At 42.2% G+C, this 24,453-nt stretch overlaps 2 protein-coding genes across 2 annotated transcripts; one reads left to right on the top strand and one right to left on the bottom strand.

The window, feature by feature from the left end:
- Positions 1-78: 78 nt before the first annotated feature.
- On the top strand, positions 79-2,362 carry LOC128456471 (uncharacterized). The gene is made up of 5 exons (XM_053440654.1): positions 79-212; positions 627-724; positions 999-1,143; positions 1,440-1,560; positions 2,007-2,362. Exons 1-5 carry the CDS (start codon positions 123-125, stop codon positions 2,303-2,305), a joined length of 753 nt encoding a protein of 250 aa, XP_053296629.1. The 5' UTR covers positions 79-122; the 3' UTR covers positions 2,306-2,362.
- A 668-nt stretch (positions 2,363-3,030) lies between these two features.
- Positions 3,031-6,601, bottom strand: LOC128456186 (uncharacterized). The gene is made up of 8 exons (XM_053440270.1): positions 6,400-6,601; positions 5,635-5,668; positions 4,597-5,282; positions 4,456-4,501; positions 4,283-4,374; positions 3,862-3,972; positions 3,287-3,560; positions 3,031-3,084 (listed from the first exon to the last, which is right to left on the bottom strand). Exons 1-8 carry the CDS (start codon positions 6,405-6,407, stop codon positions 3,031-3,033), a joined length of 1,305 nt encoding a protein of 434 aa, XP_053296245.1. The 5' UTR covers positions 6,408-6,601.
- Between the last annotated feature and the right edge of the window lie 17,852 nt (positions 6,602-24,453).

Here is a 24,453-nt window from a genome sequence, read left to right on the forward strand (position 1 = left end):
AGCTGGGGTGTTATGTCGAGATCAGTACTTATAATTGCCAATTTCTTTGTTGTCTTTCATCCAGAGTTGCGGGTGAAATACTTTGTGTGAGCATTGCCCAAGGAGGACCAGCACCACGGTTTATGCAGGAGTGGTGTTACCACTACCTCGTCACTGGGAACCTTAAAACTGATGGTGTGCATGACATGGAGTTGTCACCACTTATCAAAACGGTACGTTGGGTAAATCGCTTCAAGCCATCTTAATGAGGCCAATATTTTTCCATAATGTTTGCTCTCTTTTGATGTTTATGGTACATAGAATAAGTGCAAAGTAAACTGATCCAAGTTTAAAACTTTGCCAACGATGTTGCAGCTGTGTTAGGCAGTATCTCAATATATCCTCAGGTTTACTAAATTCCAATTCATCAATAAGTTAGTTTCTTGCAATAGCTTATTTCCTGTTGGCATCAAGCGACTTACAGACTTGCCTCGCTAAAAAATGTATCTGATGTAGCTGTAAACCAATAATGGTAAATGTGTGAGAGATGTGTGAATATGTATGACAGTGTAGATGTATAAAATAACAGTTGTGAATACATAACAAATGAAAGCTTAATTCTTGTTGCTTCTAAATCATTATTTTAGATTGAAGATGCATCTGACCTGTCCCTCTACATTGAAGAAATCCTGGATTGTGGCTACACTGGTCAAATCAACATTGACCATAAGGAAAGCATATTAAGGTTTGTTTTGCATTTTGATGTCCTAACTAGTAAGGAGTAATATTACATTATTGATGAATTATGTACAGGTCAATAGTATTTTAAGCCATGCAGTAATGTTCATTCATTAAGCAGGAAATTTGAAGCCAATCAAGTTATTGTGCTGCAAAATCTTTGACGGCTTTGAAAGGGTTTTATCATTATATTATACAAACATAAGTGTTATGGCTAATTTTACAGTTGACATCATAATTTTAAATGGCTGTCATAAAATGTATTCTTTTTCTTTTGTAAGGGCTATTGTACTGCATGTGACCACAAAACGCACACCAATGCTGCAACAGATGCGTGAAGGCCTTGAAGTGTACAACCTGATCAAGGTCATGCAGATAAAGCCGAATGAGTGTCGCAATCTCTTTGTCGTAGGGGCTGATGACAAGGTATGTTGTAATTCAGCTCTGGGTATTTTCTTGAATTTTTGCCATTTAATTGCATAACCTTTCCTCAAGTGCTAAATGGTATTTCCATATCATCAATACCCAGTGGCGATTTTAGGGGTTTAAAACGGGTACAAAAAAGTTTTATTTTAAATTTTTGACATTTATTTGAAAACAGTAATATTTACGTCCCAACAGAACAAATGCACCCTCGGTAAAATCGCTACTGTCAGTACCTGTGTATGAGTGATGTTGGATCAGTCTGGATCTGTTGGGTTGTAATTCCCTTTTGTTCTTAGGTGGACTCGCATTATGTTTTATCACACCTGGCCCCAGAAATGAGCCCAGATGGTTCGACTAAACACGTGAAGGAGTCCAAAATCTTGGAATACTTCCAAGATTTCCTACTTGAAATTGAGGGTATGTAAAACCTTCCATAAAAGTTCTGATCCCCTAAGAAAGTTTGATATAGCTTAGGAGATCCTACACTGATATGTACGTCATAGATGTATGAAATGGGGATTTTATGCCCGACAGTTATATGATATCCAGATTTGAAAAAGTTATCTTGGCAGTACAATGGTAAAGGGAATTTTGCGACGTTTTCAAGTGATTATTGAAAGAAAGTATCTCGACAGTAGCGCAACACATTTTCATGATCTGGATATCAAACAGTCAGCAACAAAGAACTGGTTCCATATATATGACGTGCTCATCAGTGTTGGATTTTGTTGGTGATTTGTGTAGTGAGAGTTTTATGTTACAAAATATTGCTCTGCACTTACCTTGTTGGTATATTTAAAAGCTTTGAAAGTTTGTCACTTCAGAAGAAGATATTGATTCTAACATCCCCTTTTCTTTCAAAGACACACAACCAGAAAATGAGGTTGAAGGAGAGACACCCTCTGTGCCCATGGTGATGCAATGGATGACTGGGCAGGCACACAGGCATTTGCTTGTCTCAGAGAGACAGAAATTCAAAATAGCCATAGTATTTGACCACAACTGTCTAGAGCACATGCCAGGCCACACTGTATGTTATCCTGTTGTTAGTGCTTGCACCAACACTGTTACACTTCCAACAGCTCATCTGGGGGATTACGAGTCCTTTAAAACCAACTTGCAAACTGCCATTAAATATGGTGCAAGCTTTGACAGACTGTAGCTAGTAAACGCTACTCTGCTCTAGTCTACTCTGTTCTACTTAGTTTGTTCATCTAGTCTTTTCCTAGCCATGTCTAATAATTCTCTTGTCAGTTCAGTTCCTGCCACTCCCCCCTTGCCATGACATCACCTCGTGTTTGTGTTAAATCCTGTTCTAAGTAAGCATGCGTAACAGACTCCAAACCTAATGTTTTAGCGTTTTAAATAATGTCAATGTTAAGTCCAATTGTCATTGCGAAGAGTGTATATTAATGTGGTTCAAAACAATATGGCACACATATTGACAATGTTCTGTTCTGATTGAATAAAAAAAAAAAATATATTTGCACTAAACTATTTGAGTTGTATGAATACATATGTGAATTGCTAAATCCCTTAATTTGGCCTTAGAATGCTGTTTTTAATTACAGGCAAGTCAAATTAATATAAACTAAAACACTTTTACTCAAATTGGGCTTTATTTGTGTATAATTCACATAAATGCTGGTTGAGAAAGTAAAAAACTTGCTTCTTGATAATTTGTTAGAATCTGAGGTAATTATGGCAGGTTGAAAAGATGCATGTGTGCATGTCAGAATGTTAGAGTCCGAAAGCTGTTCCAAGAGCCTGCAAGTAGATGTCCCGACCAAAGGATGAGGACTCGGTGGTGGGGTTCACTAGGTGCTGTAGTGCAGCAAGTCTTTCAGCTGACAGGGGACATTGGATGTCTGGTACAATAACTCCATGCTAAGTGTTGTCACTTTGCTGTTCCTGAGAGGGTTGCTCCTCAGCTTGCTGGATCTGGAATGACCAATAAAAGCCATCCATACATCAGACATCAGATTACTGGAAAGTAGAATTATCTTCTACACCCATATATCAGATCAGAGATCACAAACAGTCTTCATGCCCTGTTTATATTAAGATGCTGTGTTTTCATTTAAGTTTTGCTTCCCGCATCGGACCCTTTTTGCAGGTTAGTCTCGTATGACCTTATACATACCTCTACCAGGTCTGGCTCTGGCACAGGTGCTTGCAGCATCCCGATCATCCATAGCTGATTCGGTGTCAGATTTCCCTCTGTGCTTAAGGGGTGACAATTCCAGCTCTCCGTAAAATGCTGCAAATCTGATCGTAGTCGTGGTATGAAGACATAGCCCACACAGAAGAGGTGGACAGCAATGGACAGGTCAATGAAGCCCTCTTCCTCCAAACTGTGGAGCACGTCGTAGTACTGACACGTTACACTCCAAACATCTCTCCATAGGCGTTCCACTCTAAAAACGAGCGAGGGGATACAGATGAGACAAGACCGTGTAAGGCTTTCACTACACTGAATTAAAACCTGAAAATGTCCACTATTAAAAAGCAGCAACACCCGAAAACTTATTACAATCAACTTCAAAGCATTTCCCATCTCTATTTTTAGATAAATTTAGAACTGCAAAATGACTTTATGGCATAGAAGATTTTGAAAACTGATGGGATTTAATATTAACATTCATACTTTTTACCCGAGGGGTTGGTTATATGCATTCTAATATTTTCTGAAACAGTTGAGCTCTGGTATTCAATTACCTCTGGTTATGGACGCTTTTTCCAGCAATAAAGCTGCCACGGGCTGTTCCTCGCACAGTAAACATGCATCTAGCGATGTCTACATTTTCAACCCCTTGATCGGCTCGTACTCTGAAAGAGAAAGACAAGGTACAAAATAATATATTTTACTGTGTTAGAAACAAGCATAATTTCCACTTATTTTTTTATTACAACAGTCTCTTCTATGCCACTGGAATAACTAAATGAGTGTAGGTAAGCCCCAAAATGTCATTGAATTGAAGCAGAGAAGTGATCAAACATTCATTACCAGTCACCCCAGCTGTTGGGAACATGGATTGGTATTTTGTTTGTTTTTAAATGACTTATTTCACTTCATTTCTAAAATTGTGTGTGTTGACATTTTATTGTCATCTTCTGAACACTAATTTAATGCGCTTGCCTTGATGGCCATCCATTTTTCCGAACTCCATCCATGAAGAATCCAAAAGCCGTCTCTGCTCTGTTATTCCCAGCTGTGTCCAGGTAAAAGATCTGTAACGAAGTGGGACACTTGTGTAGTAGTTCACAAGATAAATAGTGAATGAGGGATTGAAAAAAACAAAAAAACATTACCTTCCTTGAAAAGCCATCAATTGCTCCAAAAATCACAATGTTGTACCTAACAAAAAGGTAATAGTTATACAGCACTGATAATACAATTGGGTGACATAAAATCACCAATGATTAGAAATTGTTCAGTAGGAGAAATAACACCTTATTAACTTGTGGTTTGTGTCGATGTGGACAAGAGACAAGGGAGCGGGAACAGAGTATGTCCGTCTTGCAATGCAAGACAGCTGGACCATCCTGGCAATTATTCCTGCACCATCCACACGCTGCAATGACATCTTTACTCTTCTCCACGAAATCCGATGCCCCATTGCTTGTAGAGATCCTTTCACTAGCCTGTAGCCAGCATGGGGCATTCTTGCCTTTATAGACCTAACCTTCTGATCTAGCACATCATCTGATATGTCAGAATAGCATTTTCTGACAGAGAGGTTATGCTCTTGCATCCGTCTATACAGAGTTGACCTTGAAATGCCATGGAGGTCAGTCAAAGAAGTCAGTGGTAACCCAGTACTGAGTAGATTCAGGAGGGTTTGACTTTCTATGTTTAGCCGGGGTCGCCCCACACTCCCAGTCCATTCAACCACAGCTACATCATCCAATAGTGGAGGGACAATACTGTGTGAGAGATAAGTGCTGACAACTTCAGACAGCTGTTGTAGACTGTCTACAACACACTCAGGAAGGTCAATATAGGCTGCCCCAGCTCGAACAAACTGCAACTCCTGAGAGCAAACAAAGTGCAGGTATTCAAAGTCAATGGGTTGCCTGTTGATGACAGAAGTAAGTCTATCCCTGACTCTCTGCAGGAGCTGCCATCGCATGGGTTCCTGCAACAAGGTAAAACAAACCTAAGATAACATGAAAGTAAGATAACAAAAAGATAGTGGTTTCACACATACAATTTTAAGCATGCACTTATTAGTATAAAACTTGATTTTACTGCAAGAAATTTCATCTATCATTTTTATAATCATAATATGCTTATATTAAGGTGCATAACATTGTAATGTGATCATACAGAGCATAGCATAAATGTTATTAACAATTGATTCCGGTAATGCACAAGCTGTACAATACTACAGGACAATACTGGAAAACAAGTAATATTTGATCTCTTATTTCCCACAATGACAACACCATGAACAAATATAAATTTGAAGAAATGAGCCAATACCCTACCTGGGCCTGTGATCTGCCCGGTTGGTTTTCCATTCTGGGAAACAGAGAAAGTATTATTAGCTATGTGTTTAAGCCATTTTCACCACCAGTAACACCAATAATACCGTGTCACTACACATTCACTTATAAAGCTAAGTAACCATAAAGCCATATTCCCAAAGGTTAATTTCGGTTGGTGGCCCAAATGTTGGTTCATCGAGATAAGCAGTAGGTGGCGGAGCGCCAATCAAACCTCAAACGTTGAAAAACAATGTAGAAAACACGATGGAAATATGACATTGATGTTTGTTTCATTTATTCATTTGAGGAAGGTTACGGTCTCCTCATCGCTCCACACAGATCTGATGTTTTCGTCTGCCGCTATTATTAACATTGAAAACGCACACAAAAACATGTGGATGGAAACCCAGACAGCTCAGCTAGCGCGACACCTAAGATGAGAAAGTGACTAACGCTAACTAAGCTGGCTACAGGCTGATCAAATAATACAGCACATCACAAATATAACTTAAACTAACGTTAGATCGTTGAACACAAATAGTCCTGTTAACTAGTAGCTACATGCACAACGTCATGCAGGCTAATAGGCAGCCTGGGCACGTAACGTACCTTTGACTAGCTAATTGAGCTAAGCTAGCAGCTACAGGCTGATAAAATAATGTATTTTTTAACCCATTACAACATCCACATATCGTTAAACAAAAGCAATCTACATGCACCAGTTGAAACATAACATTTTTGCTATTACTATGACGGAAGACATACCTGCGCATTGATTTTCTATCCTCTCGGCTCCCGAGTCCCGCTCGTTCTCATCATGGACTTCAAAACTCCCTCTCTCGTTACTAACTGTGGGTGTTGCCAAGCTGTCACTCCGATCGAGACTGGCCAATAGAGACGTGTCTTACATCTTTCGGCGTAGGTCCCGCCCACGAGATTCAGCTCAACAGCAAGCAAAGCTTTTGGATTCGCAAGCAAAACTTTTGGATTCGCAAGCAAAACTTTTGGATTCGCAAGCAAAATTTTTGGATTCGCAAACAAAACTTTTGGATTCCCATTAATACATTTTTAATCACATTTATTTAACTTGCAATAAAACATTTTTTGATTGCAGTGTTGATAGTTTTGCTCTCAAATCTATTTTTTGATTGCAGTGTGGAAAGTTTTGCTCTCAAACCTATTCTTTTTGATTGCATAATAAAGACACAAATCTACCTCCATACCAGGGCCGCTGTCATTTTTAAGTCACGATTTCTGTATAGATGACTTCAGGTCACAAATATCTAGTTTGGACTCGATTAAACCAAATATGTCCGAGCTAGAGAAGCTCATGTTTTGATGGCGTGTCATCAAAGTTTGACGCCACAGTACGGTCACATGGTATGAGGAAAAGTTGCTTTTTTTGATAACTTTAGATCTCCATCTTGTTGTGATGACTCTCATGCAAAATAGCAGGCTTCCTGTTGCGTTTGTCCAGTCATGATACACCTGTGTATCGATTTTTGTTAAGATCGGTCAATGTGAACGCGTCCAGGGGTCTCGGGGGCGCGACGTTGAGCCATTTTGCCACGTCCATTGAAAATTTCTCCAGAATACGTACATTTTTACCACTTTCTAATTTTCTGCAAATTTTGGCAAGAATTTTAGCATGTTAAAGCCCTCAAAAAAACTAATAACAAAAAAAATTTAAAAACAGTACAGTTCAATATTTCATTTATTGTTTAACATTTTTAAATCATGAAATAAGTTTAATCACAAATGGTTGAATTCTAACGGAACACTAATATATATACGACTTAAATACGTCACAGGTCGACTTCCATCAAAGTGTTTGTTCCCTTTGAACACTTAAAATGTAGCTCTTATAAAACAACATTAACACAAATAAAGTTTTTTAAGAAATCTAAAAGATGATTACACAGCTTCTTTGTCCCAGTAAATAAAAACATTGATCATCGTCGCTATCTCTCTTTAGATGTCATTTCAAACTGGTCATTTTCTGTATCACAGTTAAATGCAGAAAACATGTATCATCATCATTGTCGTACTTTACGTCTCAGACGTGTTTTATCTGCGCTGTCCTCTGTGAGCAGGCTTTGGTCAGTGCTGCTGTTCGGTGTCTGTTTGGGCGGCTTCGTGTCGGGGGAGTTGTTGAGTTTGAGCGAACTCATGACGCCGGGGATTTGGGAGTCGTCCGACACTGCAGGAAGAACTTCCTGTTGTAGATGATTCTGCTGATGCAGGGGGCAGCTGCTCAGTGCTAATCGTTCCTGAATGTTTTTGGTTTGTTGAAACAAAAAGGATCAAGTGTAGAGAAATTAAAATACTATATTTTACGTTTAGTTTCATGAAAAAAGCTTTTTGTTTAGGATAATCTACCACAGCAGATAACTGTGATAAAGACTTTAAAATATATTCTGTTAACCTTGACATTAAACACACGTAACTAATTTAAAAGGATAAAATAAGAAATAAAACTACATTTCTAGGGCAGCGTTGCATGCGTTTTGCGCACTGCGGCAAAGATAAACGCTTCACATCCTGCGTCCATCGCGAGATGTCGATTCTTGCCTACTAATTGCTCATTACGTTCAACGCTATCAATTGCACATCACACTGATGACTTTTCTTTTAAATTGAATGATAGTTGTAAAACACAGCTTATTTCCTGTTGCCAGTAGGTGGCGCCATCAGTATTATTAAATACTAATAGATCTGTTCAAGTGGGGGCTCTGATGTAGCGTGAGCAATTTTGTGTCAATTGAACAACTTCATTTTCAAACTGATCAGTAGGTGGCGCTATGACCCTTCGACGCACATCAATGTTTACACGGTTTGTCACAATTCTGACCATGATCCAATGACTTGACTGAGCTCATTTTAGTTGTATATTGTAAAGCATCCAGGAGCAGTTCATTAAAGTGTCACTTCCTGTAGCCAGCAGGTGGCGCTGTGATTTTAAGTAATTATCTCACTGTAGATATTAGGCCGGGATGCTTGTCTTACATGTCTAGTTTGACTCGTTTGTACAAAATATGTCTGAAATAGAGAACCTCGTGTTTTGATGGCATGTGGTCACACGGTGTGACGAAAAATCAATCATTGGGTTAAGTTTTATCTCCAACTTGTTGTGATGACACTCATCTCAAATTGAAGTTGATCGGATGAAAGCCCTGGGACAAGAACGTCAAAGTAAAAATGGTGAAATGGCCAAAACGGCCACTAAATGCAAAAAGGCGAGCTTCCTGTTGCATTTTTCCTAATCCACCATGAGACCTTTTTTAAGACTGGTCATGATAAACCTGTTTTCCGATTTTGGTGAAGATCTGTCAAGGGGAAACTTAGGGGCTGGATTCCAGGGGGCGCTGTTGAGCCATTTTGACACACCCATTTCAAATTACTCCAGAATATGTACATTTTCATGCCCTCTGCATAATAATAATAATCCTTACAATTTAGATAGGGCCTCCCACAGTCGATGCTCGGGCCCTATAAATATACTGTATTTGACACAAACAGAATCTCTTTCACCTTCAGGACGTTTTCCGCTTCTTGAAACTTGTCAGTCAGTTGAAGTATCTCTGCCTCGTGTCTCTTATGCAGATCTGCAGGAAACGAAAACATCAAATGTCGAGAACAGGTGGTGCAGTTGTTACTGTGTGTAAATACCACAATGATCACACACTTATTAAATACAAACACACAAGGTGAAGTTAAATTTACAGAAGAGTTAAAGCCGAAAACGTTGTTGTTGGTCTGAAAAACTTCATTAAATATTAGACAATTAAAAAACACAGAAAACTTTGTTATTTCATTTCATCAGCGTTTAGGTGTTAGGTTTGACCTGTGGGTGGAGCCAGAGGAAAAGTCAGCTCAGTTTCATGTTTAAAGTCAAATTAATCTCTCATCTTCGAGTCACGGTATTCAGTTCATATTTATTAGAGCAGCTGATGTTAGGATAAACGACACTGGTTCATATTCACTCTGTTTTTTCACCTCAGCTCCACTATAAATAGCTTGTTAGCTTAGAGCCAACATGCTAATTATAGAGCATTTGTACTTTTTCAGTCGGACAGGCCGTTGCTCAATGCTGCGTTCATGGTCAACAGCACTTTTATGTCTCATCACTAACTTACCAAAGAAAAATAAATGTGCACTTATATAACATGCGTTTTTACAGGAAATGAAACTACTGAAAAACAGGTTCAGTTCATGTTCCCTTTATAAGTAAACTTTAAAACATTACCTTTCATGTGTCATTGAGTTTCAACTGACGTCTCCCTTTTCACCTGAAAAATCACAGGGGAAGAGACCAGATTCAGTTTGTTAAAAACCAGCAGCACAGAGCGATTTCAAAAACTGTAAATAAATCATCTTAACACAACCTGACTCGAAACGCAGTAATAAATGATTGAAGATTGATCATTTGAATTGATGACAAAGCAAAATAATGGGTGGGATCAGACAATTTGATGCTTTTCTTTGTCACATGAAGTTAAACTTGTTTCGTTTCTATATTTTCACACATAAAATAAATGAAATGATTCTATGTTTAATTTCTCTTTGTCAAACAAAAGCCGTCTCCATGGTTCTTCTCTCATTGTGGACGTTATATAGAACAAATAACTGACAAATAATGAACATGAGCAGTTGCAGTCTATCACCTTGTCCATTAGGTTCAGGACTAGGGAGCACATGTCTCTGTCGGAGTGGCTTTTCAGTATCTCCGCCCTCTCCGGGTTCCCATTGGCGATGAGCAATTCCTTAAGGATCCTCTGTAGTGGAGTACTACAGAAAACTGCAGCATATTTTGTGAATAAATTTATACAGCAATTAATTGATATTGAATAATCATCCACATCTTAACATATCGTGAATTTTGAGTTAAAGGTGACTTCATATGAAAAGTTTGTTTAATTTCTGTTTCTTCAGAGGTTAACACAAAGATATGACGTCATTGTCATGGAAACGACACACACACACACGGTAATTATGATGAATCTGTCAATTAGTAAATTATAAAACAATTTAGCATCAAAACGTGCTGTGACTCGTTTGTTTTAATAAAATACTTAATGAATAGAGAAGAACTGAACTGTTTTTTTTGTCATGATTGACGTTCAGGTGAAAACAGTCTGACGATGTCTTGAGTTTTAACACAGGAACAAAGAGTCGTTCAGGAGGAAGAGACTCAGTGTGTGAACATATAACATGATGTAATGTAATAAGTGATTCATTCATGCTCTGTCTGATTAACACAAGGTTTTATTGTTTTTGTCGTTTACACATGAGGGGCTGATGGCTGACGTGATGCTCTACAGTTTACATGTGAAGCTTCACACTTAATATGAAACTAAAATGTATTTATTGTCTGACCCTAAAAAAAAAAAACAGAAGCTCCTCACTGACTATTACAACATCTTAACCCTTGTCTGGGGTTCGGGTCTGTGGGACCCGTTTTCAATGTTTGCTAAAAGAAAAAGTATGCGATTAATAATTTTTTCAACCTCAAAGTAATTGGCCTTGGCTCATTTTCTGTGATGAACATATAAAAGGAGATATTTTCGATAACTGTAAACGGTACAACCCCCCTTACACATTTACATTAAATATGTGGTGTTCGGGTCCACTGGACCCAGGGGTAAGAAAAGTGTGGAAATTGTACATTTTAAGCACTTCTGCTCTCTCATTCCTGCATATTTTACCCTCTGTCTTGCAGGGAAACATAAAAAAAAAAATCTTACACTATCCCAGCTGCAAATTAGGGGCAGTATACAACAAATACATGGCTTTGAACGTGGGGCTCCTTATCACAATCAATGAACATGGTGAAAAGATTCTCTGCTCAGAGGGCCTTAGACATGATTTTTTAAGATAGAAGCTTTGGAAGACAATTAAAAAGAGTTCTGAGAATATGAAGATCATATTTCTGTCAATTCAGAGTCTGAAAGTGAGTTTGAAAATCAGCCAGCTTCAAGAAAAGCCCGTCTGCATCCAGCCCCAGGACCCACCCGTCAGCAGCCAGCAAGTGGAGAAATATGGATGTCAAAAGAAGTTGAATGGTCTTTTGCCCAAAGGAATGAGCCACCCCGCATGGCTACCAATGTAATAAAGATGCAACCAGTGCCAACACAGATAGCGGTCAGTCATGTACAGGACATCAAGTCTTCTTTGGATTTCATCCCAGATTCCATCCAAAAAAAAAAAATCATTCTGGATGCATAGAGTGTTTGTTTTTAGAGAGGTGGAATGAGATGGACCAAACCCCTTTATTGTCATACTTTGGGGTTCTTATCCTTGCTGGAGTTTTCCAATCCATAGGGGAATCAACAGAATCCCTGTGAGATTCATAAACGGGCAGAGAACTTTTCCAAGGAACAATGTCTCTTGACATCTTCCAGATTATTTCCAGGATTATCTGCTTTGATAACTGATACCACTGACCAGCTTGGCGGCAGAAAGACAAGCTAGCTGCCATCAGGACAGTATGGTACAAGTGGGTGAACCGCCTCACCCTATTTTGAAAACCTGCGCATAATGTCACTGTTGATGAGCAGCTGATGCCATTTAGGGGCCGCTGCCCCTTCAGGCAGTACATATCGTCTAAACCCGCAAAATACGGAATCAAGATCTGGGCTGCCTGTGGTGCTGCTTCATCGTATGCTTGGAATCTGCAGGTGTTGCTTGTGTTGTTTACACTGCCAGAGTATGTTCAATTTATAATTGAGATCCAAGAAATAAACATCAATTCGTTATAGCTGTATTGATTTTAAGACCCAATAATGCAGTTGGTCCACCAGACCCGCAAACATGGGCTGAGCGACAAAAACATGAACACCATACAAGGGTTAACTGGATCAGAACAACCTGATGTAAATGTAGAATCTTCTTAATGACTTTATCTGTCCAGAAAACCTAAGGGGAACCTGTTAAAAACCTGCAAATGAACCAAAATAACCTCTACAACCTTCTTAATGAAAACTAAAAATATTCTGAGAACATCCTCAATAAACCAAGAGAAGCTTCATATTCTGTAAATAATTTGCTGATGTGGTGAACGCAGTGAAGTCAAACCTCCACCCAGGTTTCAGAAAACAGGAAGTGAGGGCCTGATGAGAATGAGAACAGCCATCGTCTCTCACTGATAAACATATGAAACTCACCTCCGTCATCTCGGCCGCTCGTCTGGCTCTTGTCTTTGCTTTTGTCCTGATAACGACAGGAAGAGAAGAAGAAGAAGGAAATAACGTTTCAGTCATCAACAAACATGAAGAAAAGGAGGAGAAATGACAAGATTTTCATCTTCTCCTAAAATTATAATTCATACACACTTCTCAGTGTGGACTGAGCAGGGATTTATTTTCTCTGAGCGACGAAGATGTGGAACTGTTACTGACAGGAGGTGTTAGTGACGTTTTGTGTTCACGCTGGTCGTCGAGTCATGTGACGGATGAGAACCAATCAGGAAGAGGCCGTGGGTGTCTCAGTCCAAACAGAAACGACACAAATCTCGGATTCAGAGGCTGGAAAACTCTGGAGTGGTGAGGACGGCAGACCTACAGTGCCTTGCATAAGTATTCACCCCCCTTGGACTTTTTCCCATTATGTACTGTTACTAACTGGAATTCAAATAGACTTAAATAAACTTTTTCCCGTTTGATCAACAAAACATGCATAGTACTTTGGAGGTGCAAAATAAATTTTATTGTGACACAAACAATAATGAGAACAAAAAAGTTTACATCTGTTAGGTGCATAAGTATACACCCCCCTGTGTCAATACTTGGTAGAACCCCCTTTCGCTGCAATTACAGCTGCAAGTCTTTTGGGGTATGTCTCTACCAGCTTTGCACATCTAGAGATGGAAAGGTTTGTCCATTCTTCTTGGCAAAAAAGATGAAGCTCAGTCAGATTGGATGGAGACCGTCTGTGAACCGCAATCTTCAAGTCTTGCCATAGATTCTCTATTTGATTGAGGTCTGGGCTTTGACTGGGCCATTTTAAGACATTAACATTCTTTAATCCAAACCATTCCTTTGTAGCTCTGGCTGTATGTTTAGGGTCATTGTCCTGCTGGAAGATGAACCTCCGCCCCAGTCTCAAGTCTTTTGCAGACTGCATCAGATTTTCTTCAAGGATTTCCCTGTATTTGGCTCCATCCATCTTTCCCTCTATTCTGACCAGTTTCCCTGTACCTGCTGAAGAGAAGCATCCCCACAGCATGATGCTACCACCACCATGTTTCACTGTTGGGATGGTGTGCTCAGGGTGATGGGCAGTGTTGGGTTTTCGCCACACATAGCGTTTTGCATTGAGGCCAAAAAGTTCAATTTTGGTCTCATCTGACCAGAGCACCTTCTTCCACATGTTTGCTGTGTCTCCCACATGGCTTCTGGCAAACTCCAAACGGGATTTTTTATGGATCCCTTTCAACAATGGCTTTCTTCTTGCCACTCTTCCATAAAGGCCAGATTTGTGGAGTAGACGACTAATAGTTGTCCTGTAGACAGATTCTCCCACCTCAGCTGTGGATCTCTGCAACTCCTCCAGAGTAACCATGGGCCTCCTTGTTACGTGTGTGGTTGTTTTCCTGTGTCTCCCCTCTCATTCTCTGTAGGTCTCACACCATTGGCTGTTCCTCCACCATCGTCCAACCCCCTGTCCAATCTGGGAGCTGTCTGTTGGCCAATCAGTGTCGTCAGGCCTTGATAACTTGCACCTGTTTTGTCTCCATTGAGGGAGGCCATTGTCTGCCTGTGTGTGGGCTGTGTGGGGCTGTTGCCTTTTGTTTGTGAGATGCCACCGGGGTTTAGGTGAATAGGTAAGACACCCTTGGGTTTACACTGCCATCACGTAGACCATACTCTGTTATCACATCAGGTTAGGAGCGGGGCCACCCTCTGTATGTATTAGCTAGGTTGTATGTGTGCACTAGTTAGTTGTCACTTTATCTTGTTTTCTTTGCTTTGGCTCCGCTTATAGTTCCCTATTCCCCTTGGCGGATCGCTGGCTAAATAAAACACACTTACTTATCCAGTTTGCTGTTGTGCCCTGTTTTGTTGTTCTCCGAGTCAGCCTAACAGTAACATGTGTTATGGTTCCCCTACTCCCCCCCTAGACGTAGCAAGCTAACATCCTGGAGCCGTAACATATTTGGGGGCTCGTCCGGGATCCTCATTGTAGGACTCCACGTCGGGCTGGCTGTGAGGTGTTCGATGCAGGTGTGCACATAGTGTAGCTGGTTTGTGTGTATAAGATAGGCAGTAGTTGTTTTTGTAGGGCTCGTTATGGAGGCTTTTGATTTGGGTGTCTTTTTGGCTGATCCGTCTATGGATCGAATTGACAGATGCCGGAAGGCTGATTTATATGCCATAGCGGCTCATTTTGAGTTTCCAGTTCAGGGGACCCTGCTCAAAGCGAGACTTAAGGAGTGTGTCGTGGATATGCTGGTGGGCAAGGAGGTGCTTGGTGTGAATGTGGCTTCTCCTTGTAGTGATGATAGGGAGGACATGCAGGCTGGGGCAGAGGCTAAGCCACCCGCAACCTTACCACGCTTTAATCCGTTGTCACCTACTTTATTAATGTCGTCTCAGGACGCCCGTCTGAAAGTAAGGTTGGCCCGCTTGCAAATGGAGGCTGAGCGTGGAGAGAGGCAAGCTGAGCGTGAGCACCATCTGGAGATCCGACGGATTGAGGCAGAGAAGGAGGTGAAACTACGGAGGTTGGAATTGGAGGCTGCAAGTGCAGCACGTTCACCCCAAACCACCCTCTCTTCTCCACTAGCTAGCTCATTTTGCACATTGGATGTGACTAAACAAATGGCGTTGGTTCCGCAGTTCCGGGAATCGGAAATCGATTCTTATTTTGGTGTGTTTGAACGCATCGCAGTTTCTATGCAGTGGCCTAAAGAGGTGTGGCCCCTCTTGCTTCAGTGAAAACTAACTGGTAAAGCTCAGGAGGTGTTGGCGTCCATTTCGTTGGCGGACAGTCTAGATTACGAAATTGTTAAGACCACTGTTCTTCGTGCGTATGAGTTAGTACCTGAGGCATATAGACAAAAATTTAGGAGTTGCAAAAAGTCTCCTGATCGTACTTTCATGGAGTTTGCTCGAGAGAAGTCCACCTTGTTTGATCGGTGGTGCACCGCCACTAAAACTACAGATTTTTCCTCTCTTCGAGAATTAGTCCTGCTGGAGGAATTCAAGAATAGTGTATCAGAACGTATAGTAACATACTTGAATGAGCAAAAAGTGGTGTCAATGTCCCAGGCAGCTGTATTAGCGGACGAGTTTGTACTCACCCACAAGCCCGCTCATTCGTTCTCTACCTCTCCAACCACTCAGTTTCGCAGGTCAGTTTCGCTACCTTTACGTTCTAGGGAGGAACGGGAGTGTTATTATTGTCATGAATTTGGCCATTTAATTGCTGACTGTCAGCTTCGTATGAGAAATCATCCACCGCCCGTTCAACAACCAAAGGGGGTTGGGTTGATAAGTACAGTTTCTCGCTCTGTGGCAGTTATGCCGAATGTGTGTATTTCTGACCTTCCTGACCCCAGCTACAAACCATTCATTTTGAGTGGTCTCGTGTCACTGACCGGTGATCCAAAGGAACAGCAAAAGGTTCAGATTCTCCGTGACACTGGGGCGGCCCAGTCGTTTATCCTCTCTGATGCAGTGCCATTGTCAGGTGATTCATTCTGTGGTTCCAGTGTTTTGGTTCAGGGCATAGAGATGGGGTTTGTGCCAGTCCCCTTGCACCTGATACATTTAAAATGTGATTTAGTCAGTGGAATTTTCAAAGTCGGGGTATGTCATAACCTGCCGGTAAAAGGCGTTCAGTTTATCATGGGCAATGATATTGCTGGAGGCAGAGTGCTGCCTATGTTGGAGGTATTGGACTGTCCCGAAGCTAACGCTGAGGATGAGTTAGCCGAGAGATTCCCTGGGATTTTTCCGGTGGGGGCTGTTACACGGGCGCAGTCCCGACCATTGAGTAATGTGGTTGACCTGTCTGACTCCTTTCTTGTCCCAGTGGGGGACGTAAATGAGGTTACTGGTTCTACCTCTGTGCCCCCTCCACAGCCTGATAAGAACAGTGCCGTTGAGAGTGCTGGCCTTAGTCTCGACCCATTGCCTCTACCGATAACTCGTGATAAGCTGGTTGCTATGCAAAAGATAGATTCTACACTGGAGCAGTGTTATGGGAAGGCTGTTACTCCGGGTGGGGATATCGACGGTAAGGTGGGTTACTTCCTAGATAATGCTCTTCTCATGCGTAAGTGGACTTCATCTCTTGATTCAGAACGTGACTGGAGTGTGATCTATCAGATTGTAGTGCCTGTTGCATATCGACAGGATATTCTATCACTTGCTCATAGTCACGTATGGTCTGGTCATTTAGGTATCAGGAAAACCTATGACAGGATTCTAAGGCACTTCTTTTGGCCTGGACTGAAACGTGATGTAGCTGCATTCTGTCGTACTTGTCATACCTGTCAGGTCACAGGAAAACCAAACCAGGTTATTCCACCCGCTCCTCTCTGTCCGATACCCGCGTTAGGTGAGCCTTTTGAGCACGTGTTAGTTGATTGTGTTGGCCCATTGCCTAAGTCTAAGACTGGTAACCAGTTTTTATTGACGATTATGTGTGTTGCTACACGTTATCCTGAGGCTATTCCCCTTCGGAAAATCACTGCTCAGGCAGTGGTCAAGGCTTTGGTTAAGTTTTTCTCGACGTTTGGGCTCCCGAAAGTGGTGCAAACTGATCAAGGAAGTAATTTCCTTTCTAACCTTTTTGAGCAGGTGCTGACATCTTTGTCTATTACACACAGAGTTTCCAGTGCCTACCACCCTGAGTCTCAGGGTGCCCTCGAACATTGGCACCAAACGCTTAAATCCATACTGCGAAAGTACTGTCTCGAGACCGGGAGAGACTGGGATGAGGGTGTTCCTTTTGCCTTGTTTGCGGTTCGTGAGATCGTTCAGGAGTCCTTAGGGTTTAGTCCGGCTGACCTTGTTTTTGGACATACGGTACGCGGCCCTCTCAGAGTTCTGAAAGACCAGCTTATCTCGGGTAGTGCTTCTTCTCAAAATGTGTTAACTTATGTGAGCCGGTTCCGTGAACGGTTGCACAGTGCCTGTGCCCTCGCTAGGGAAGCTCTGTCCGCCTCACAGAAGCGGATGAAGCGTCACTTTGATGAGAAGGCTGTCCCACGTTCACTGCAGACGGGTGACCAGGTTCTAGTTCTGCTTCCCATTCCCGGATCCTCCCTCTCTGCCCGTTTCTCCGGTCCTTATTGTGTGGGACGGAAGTTGAGTGACACAGATTATGTTATACAGACCCCAGATCGGAGGCGCAAGACAAGAGTTTGCCATGTTAACATGCTTAAGTTGTATCATGCAAAAGTTACTCCTCCTGAGGACTCCGTAGAAGGGTCTACGGGTCCCACAGTCAAGTCTGCCGTTCCAGCTGTATTGGTTCCAGGCTCCTACCAGGTTCCTGAGGGTGACGAGGATGGATTGGAGTTGCGGAGTGCTCCTCAACAGACCCCTCGGTTGTTGAACTCTCGGATGCTGTCATCTCTTGACTCGCATCTGGCCTATCTGGATGAGGAACGTAGGGCTGACATGGTAGCCCTAATACGTGGGTTCCCTTGTCTGTTCGGTGATGTTCCTTCCCTGACCAACGTTTTGAAGCATGATATAGATGTGGGAGGTGCAGCACCTATCAAGCAGCATCCATACCGCATTAACGCTACGAAAAGGTTGATCATGTCGCAGGAGGTGTCTTATTTAGTAGAGAATAGTCTGGCGTCTTCGAGCTCTAGTCCTTGGAGTTCACCATGCCTCTTGGTACCCAAGCCTGATGGCACGTTCCGTTTCTGTACGGATTATAGGAAGGTGAACGCAGTCACGGTTCCTGACTCGTACCCGTTGCCGCGTATTGATGATTGTGTGGACACCATTGGGTCTGCCCGGTATGTGACAAAGCTGGATCTGTTAAAGGGATATTGGCAAGTCCCACTTACTGCTCGTGCTTCGGAGATCTCCGCATTTGTCACTCCAGACAAGTTTCAGCAGTACTCAGTGATGGCGTTTGGGATGCGGAATGCACCTGCCACTTTCCAGCGCTTAGTGAATATTGTTTTAGCTGACGTCCCACACTGTGCTGCTTACCTCGATGATGTGGTTGTGTATTCGTCTGATTGGGCTGCTCATGTAGATACCTTGACAACAGTGTTCCAGCGTTTGGCGAGGGCTTCCTTGACGCTGAATTTGGCAAAATGTGAGTTTGGTAGGGCTACCGTTACTTACCTTGGTAAACAGGTTGGGGGTGGTGAGGTGCGCCCCGTGGAGGCTAAGGTGACTGCTATCACTGCCTTCCCAGTGCCAACCACCCGGCGTGAGCTGCGCCGCTTCTTGGGTATGGCTGGGTATTATCGTGGGTTCTGTAGGAATTTTTCCTCTGTTGTCGCCCCTCTGACTAGTCTGCTGAGCCCCTTGGTCCCGTTTGCGTGGTCTCCAGATTGCCAACACGCTTTTGTTTCTGTTAAGACTCTGCTATGTAGTACCCCTGTTCTGGTGGCTCCTGACTTTGAGAAGCCATTCAAGATGGAGGTAGACGCATGCAATGTAGGTGCCGGTGCCGTTCTTATCCAGGAGGATTCCAACGGGCTGGACCATCCGGTCTGCTACTTCTCACGGAAGTTCAATGAGTGCCAGACACGGTACTCTACTATTGAGCAGGAAGCTCTGGCTTTGCTGATGGCACTCCAGTTTTTTGAAGTTTATTTGGGATCGAGTTGTAGGCCAATTGTGGTCTACACGGATCACAATCCGCTGGTTTTTCTCCACCGGATGTATAATCAGAACCAGCGCCTCATGCGGTGGGCGCTGATTGTGCAGGGGTACAACCTGGTGATTCGTCACAAGAAGGGCTCCGAGAATATGTGTGCGGATGCCCTTTCTCGTGTGTGATGTTTGCTCTTATGGGTGGGGGTGTTACGTGTGTGGTTGTTTTCCTGTGTCTCCCCTCTCATTCTCTGTAGGTCTCACACCATTGGCTGTTCCTCCACCATCGTCCAACCCCCTGTCCAATCTGGGAGCTGTCTGTTGGCCAATCAGTGTCGTCAGGCCTTGATAACTTGCACCTGTTTTGTCTCCATTGAGGGAGGCCATTGTCTGCCTGTGTGTGGGCTGTGTGGGGCTGTTGCCTTTTGTTTGTGAGATGCCACCGGGGTTTAGGTGAATAGGTAAGACACCCTTGGGTTTACACTGCCATCACGTAGACCATACTCTGTTATCACATCAGGTTAGGAGCGGGGCCACCCTCTGTATGTATTAGCTAGGTTGTATGTGTGCACTAGTTAGTTGTCACTTTATCTTGTTTTCTTTGCTTTGGCTCCGCTTATAGTTCCCTATTCCCCTTGGCGGATCGCTGGCTAAATAAAACACACTTACTTATCCAGTTTGCTGTTGTGCCCTGTTTTGTTGTTCTCCGAGTCAGCCTAACAGTAACATGTGTTATGGTTCCCCTACTCCCCCCCTAGATGTAGCAAGCTAACATCCTGGAGCCGTAACACTCCTGGTTGCTTCTCTGATTAATTTTCTCCTTGTCCGACTCTTCCGTTTGGGTGGACGGCCTCCTCTTGGTAGGTTTGCGGTTGTGCCATATTCTTTCCATTTTCTTATGATGGATTTTATGGTGCTCAGAGAGATGTTCAAAGCTCTGGATATTTTTTTATAACCTAACCCTGCGTCATATTTCTCCACAACTTTATCCCTGACCTGTTTGGTGAGCTCCTTGGTCTTCATGATGCTGTTTGTTCAGTAATGATCTCCAACAAACTCTGAGTCCGTCACAGAACAGGTGTATTTATACTGAGATTAAATTGCAGACAGGTGGACCCTATTTACTAATTATGTGACTTGCAAATGTGACTTGTGAATGCAATTGGTCGCACCAGTTCTTTGTTAGGGGTTTCACAGTAAAGGGGGTGAATACATATGCACTCAACACTTTTCAGATTTTTATTTGTAAATAATTGTGAAATCCATGTAATATTTCCCCCCACTTCCAAATGATGCACTATTTTGTGTTGGTCCATTACATAAACTCACGATGAAATAAATTTTAATCTGTGGTTATACCATGACAAAATTTAGACAAGTCCAAAGGGGGTGAATACTTATGCAAGGCACTGTATAACTATGATCCTGATAAAGTCACGTTGACAGGATCAAGAAGCAGGCGCTGCTGGGAGGAAGTGAGCCTGGCTTTGTTGTTCTACCCATGTGGCCCCTTTGAGCCCCCCCCCACCAGCAGAGTCTGGTGAGGGGGGTCTGGCCAGGTCTGGTTTTACAGGGTAGAGTTATGTTATGAGCTGCTGATGGAGGTCGGACTCTGAGCTGCCACCTTCTCTCTCTCAATAGTCTCCACATGACTGACGCTGTAACTTTAGCTTTGAGCGTTACATAACGTCTGACAACAGGCGAGTTTCTGTTCACGCTGCTGATCACAGACCAACGTTCCTCCTCCACAACAGGCCACGTTTTATCTCAATTATTAAATCAAAAACTTAAAATGTCCAAAACAACAAAGTTTCATTCTCTGAGTGACATGAAATGTTATCCTGTTCAACCATCGACTGTTAATTAAGACGGAGGACATGACAGCTCCCAAAGGAGAAACCAAATCATATACAGTTAGGTCCATAAATATTTGGACATTGACACAATTTTCATCATTTTGGCTCTGTACACCACCACATTGGATTTGAAATGAAACACTCAAGATGTGCTTTAAGTGCAGACTTTCAGCTTTAATTTGAGGGTATTTACATCTAAATCAGGTGAACGGTGTAGGAATTACAACACATTTTATATGTGGCCCTCCCTTTTTAAGGGACCAGTTCTACAGCAGTGAAGTAAGCACACACACACACACGAACTAGGACTGCAAAGCAGCACTGAGCGGGCGGCTGTGGGTGAGGGGTAGAGTGGTCGTCCTCCAACCTGAAGGTTGGCAGTTCGATCCCCAGTCACAACCATCTGCATGCCGAAGTGTCCTTGGGCAAGATGCTGAACCCTGAATGGCCCCCCCATAGAATAACAAAGGGCTGCAAGTAGATGCACTGTATGAATGTGTGTGATTGGGTGAATGTGAAACTGTAGTGTAAAGCGCTTTGAGTGGTCATCAAGACTAGAAAAGCGCTATATAAATACAAATCCATTTACTGAGCAGGCTCGAGCACATGCATTTTGAAGCATTGCATGCGTTTTGCCTTTTGCCAGAGGAAAATAAATAATGACTGAGGAAATATTGACACATAGAGCTGTTCAGACTTGGAATCTGATCATGAGACAAAAGTTTGGTGGCGATAGGACAATGCAGTGGAGTTATGACAACATCGTCTCTTTTGGCGAAGGATGAACCTTCGCCGTACCTCAATGTTTACACGGTTTGAGGAAATATATTGTTTGTTTACGGCTCAACATCAAAGGATTCATGGCCTGTAATCAAACTTTTATGCCATGCCACGGTCACACCATGTAACAAAAAATGTATCTTTGAGTTAGTTTGTATCTTCATGTTGTTGTGATGACACTCATCTCAATTTGAAGTTGATCTGATATAAGCCCTGGTACAAGTACCTCAAAGTAAAAATGTGGAATATAGCCAAAATGGCCACTAAATGCAAAATATCAGGCTTCCTGTTGCGTTTTTCCAATTGCACCTATAGACCTTTTCATTTTTCTGGTCATGATACATGTGAACGTGTCCCAGGGGTTCCGGGGTGCACCGTTAAGCCATTTTGCCACGCCCATTGAAAAGTCCTCCAGAATACGTTAATTTTAAACACTTTCTAATTTTCTGCAAAATTTTTCAAGAATTTGAGCATGTTAAAGCCCTCAAAAAGCCAACTAATTTGCCTGACAAGGAAAAAATATATCCTTACAATTTCAATAGGTCCTCACACTGTCTCACTCTGTTCGGTGCTCGGGCTCTTATTACCATCACAAATGTGCATAAGTGAGTGTTTGCATGTCTTCTATATGTGCACTTTTCAAGTAAGGGTGGAATATTTTGTTCGTGCATGTCTCGGTTCCTACTTTCGCCTGACTTCAGCCTCCGTCGTTTCTTCGAGGGACCGGTCGGGGCCAACTCCCGCTCAGGGCTGGAATCAGCCACAGCTTCCATCATCTAAGCCATGAGTTAGGACAGGGCACAATCAACCACTGTTACAGAATCATGCAGAAACTTGGAGACAAGCTTTTTCTTCAAGAACCACAGATAAACTAGTCTGATTTCACACACTCCCAATGTTGGAGTGGCTTTAGTCAAATGTTTGTCATTTTATTTGAACAGCTAATAAAAAATGCACCTCCTGCGTCCGTCACGTGATGTCGATTCTTGCGTGCCAATTGCTCATTATGGTCAACTCTATCAATTGCACATCGCACTGTGAACATTAATGACAACATTGTCTCTTTTGGTGAAGGATGAACCTTCGCCGTACCTCAATGATTACAAGGTTTGAGGAAATGTCCAAATTCTGAGAGAGAGAAAGAGACATCAACTTTGCGAAATATCAAAGATTCCTGTGATCTATGACCACTGACACTGTCACTGCAGGAGTGGAGTTGTTTGTTGACGGCTCAACATCAAAGGATTCATAGTCCATGTCAGGCACGTGCACAGACATTTTGAGGGGCAGGTGCTCAAACCCCAAAAAATGGCACCTATCGCCAGAATTATTTATCAAATTAAGAATAAATTAATAAAAAAATTAAAAACAGTAGGATATTTTCAACTTATAAGTTTATTTTTGTTGACAAACTAACTCAAATGATCAAATTGAATAAATAAATGAATAACAGGCAAAACAGACAAAACAAGGCCAACTGAGTTCAACAGAGTTGAAGCATACGCAGCATTACACTAATAATATTCCACAATATACCTCACCAAACTGTCATGTAGCTCAACTAAGGACCTACCTTTCATTTCAATATTTACGATATTTAAATGAAATGATATTAAAACTGCCTTTACATTTCTGCCTGCCTGCCTCTCTCTCTTCATTAAACATGACAAATGTCAGCTGGGCAAGGCTTTGAAATCCCGGATTTCGTGAGTTTTGTTTGTTTATTTTTTAGGAAACATCGTACCAGTTGCGACGTAATATTTTTCAGCGGCGCTAATGTTGTGGTTAATTTATCACCAAACAACGTCGGAGAATTGCACAAACACCGTCATTACCTGTTTGTCTGATGCGATGGGTCAGAGAAGAAGTAGGCTGCTGAATTTTATTTTTATGGGTTAGGGTTTGTTGTTATGAAACTCATGTCCATATGAAGTTGATCTGATGAAAACCCTGGGACAAATAAGTCAAAGAAACAATTTAGAAAACTGCCAAAATGGCCACTAAATCAAAAATGGCGGGCTTCCTGTTGCGTTTTTCCCCATTGCACCTGAAATTGTAAATCCTTACAATTTCAATAGGGTCTCCCACTGTTCGGTGATCGGCCCATTATTAATTCAAAACACTTACAAAATAAGACAGAGATAGACAAACAGGAAAAGGACATGTACAAGTGCACAGACAAAGAGTCTCCCCTCAGGTTCCTCATTTTGGACAACACTGATGTCCTCCTCGAGAAGGAAAACAGCAGTGCTGATCTCTGGAGATGCTTTTAGAAGCTGTAGTTCTCTTAGGGGTTTCATGGATTCTCTCCACTTGGCCAACCTTATACTGCTTGCCCTCTCGTGACCGGTCATCCTATTGTAGGTGCCAACTATGTGCTTATCTAGTCT

The sequence above is a fragment of the Pleuronectes platessa genome, chromosome 14, assembly GCF_947347685.1.
Source record: "Pleuronectes platessa chromosome 14, fPlePla1.1, whole genome shotgun sequence".
NCBI classification, from domain to species: domain Eukaryota; kingdom Metazoa; phylum Chordata; class Actinopteri; order Pleuronectiformes; family Pleuronectidae; genus Pleuronectes; species Pleuronectes platessa.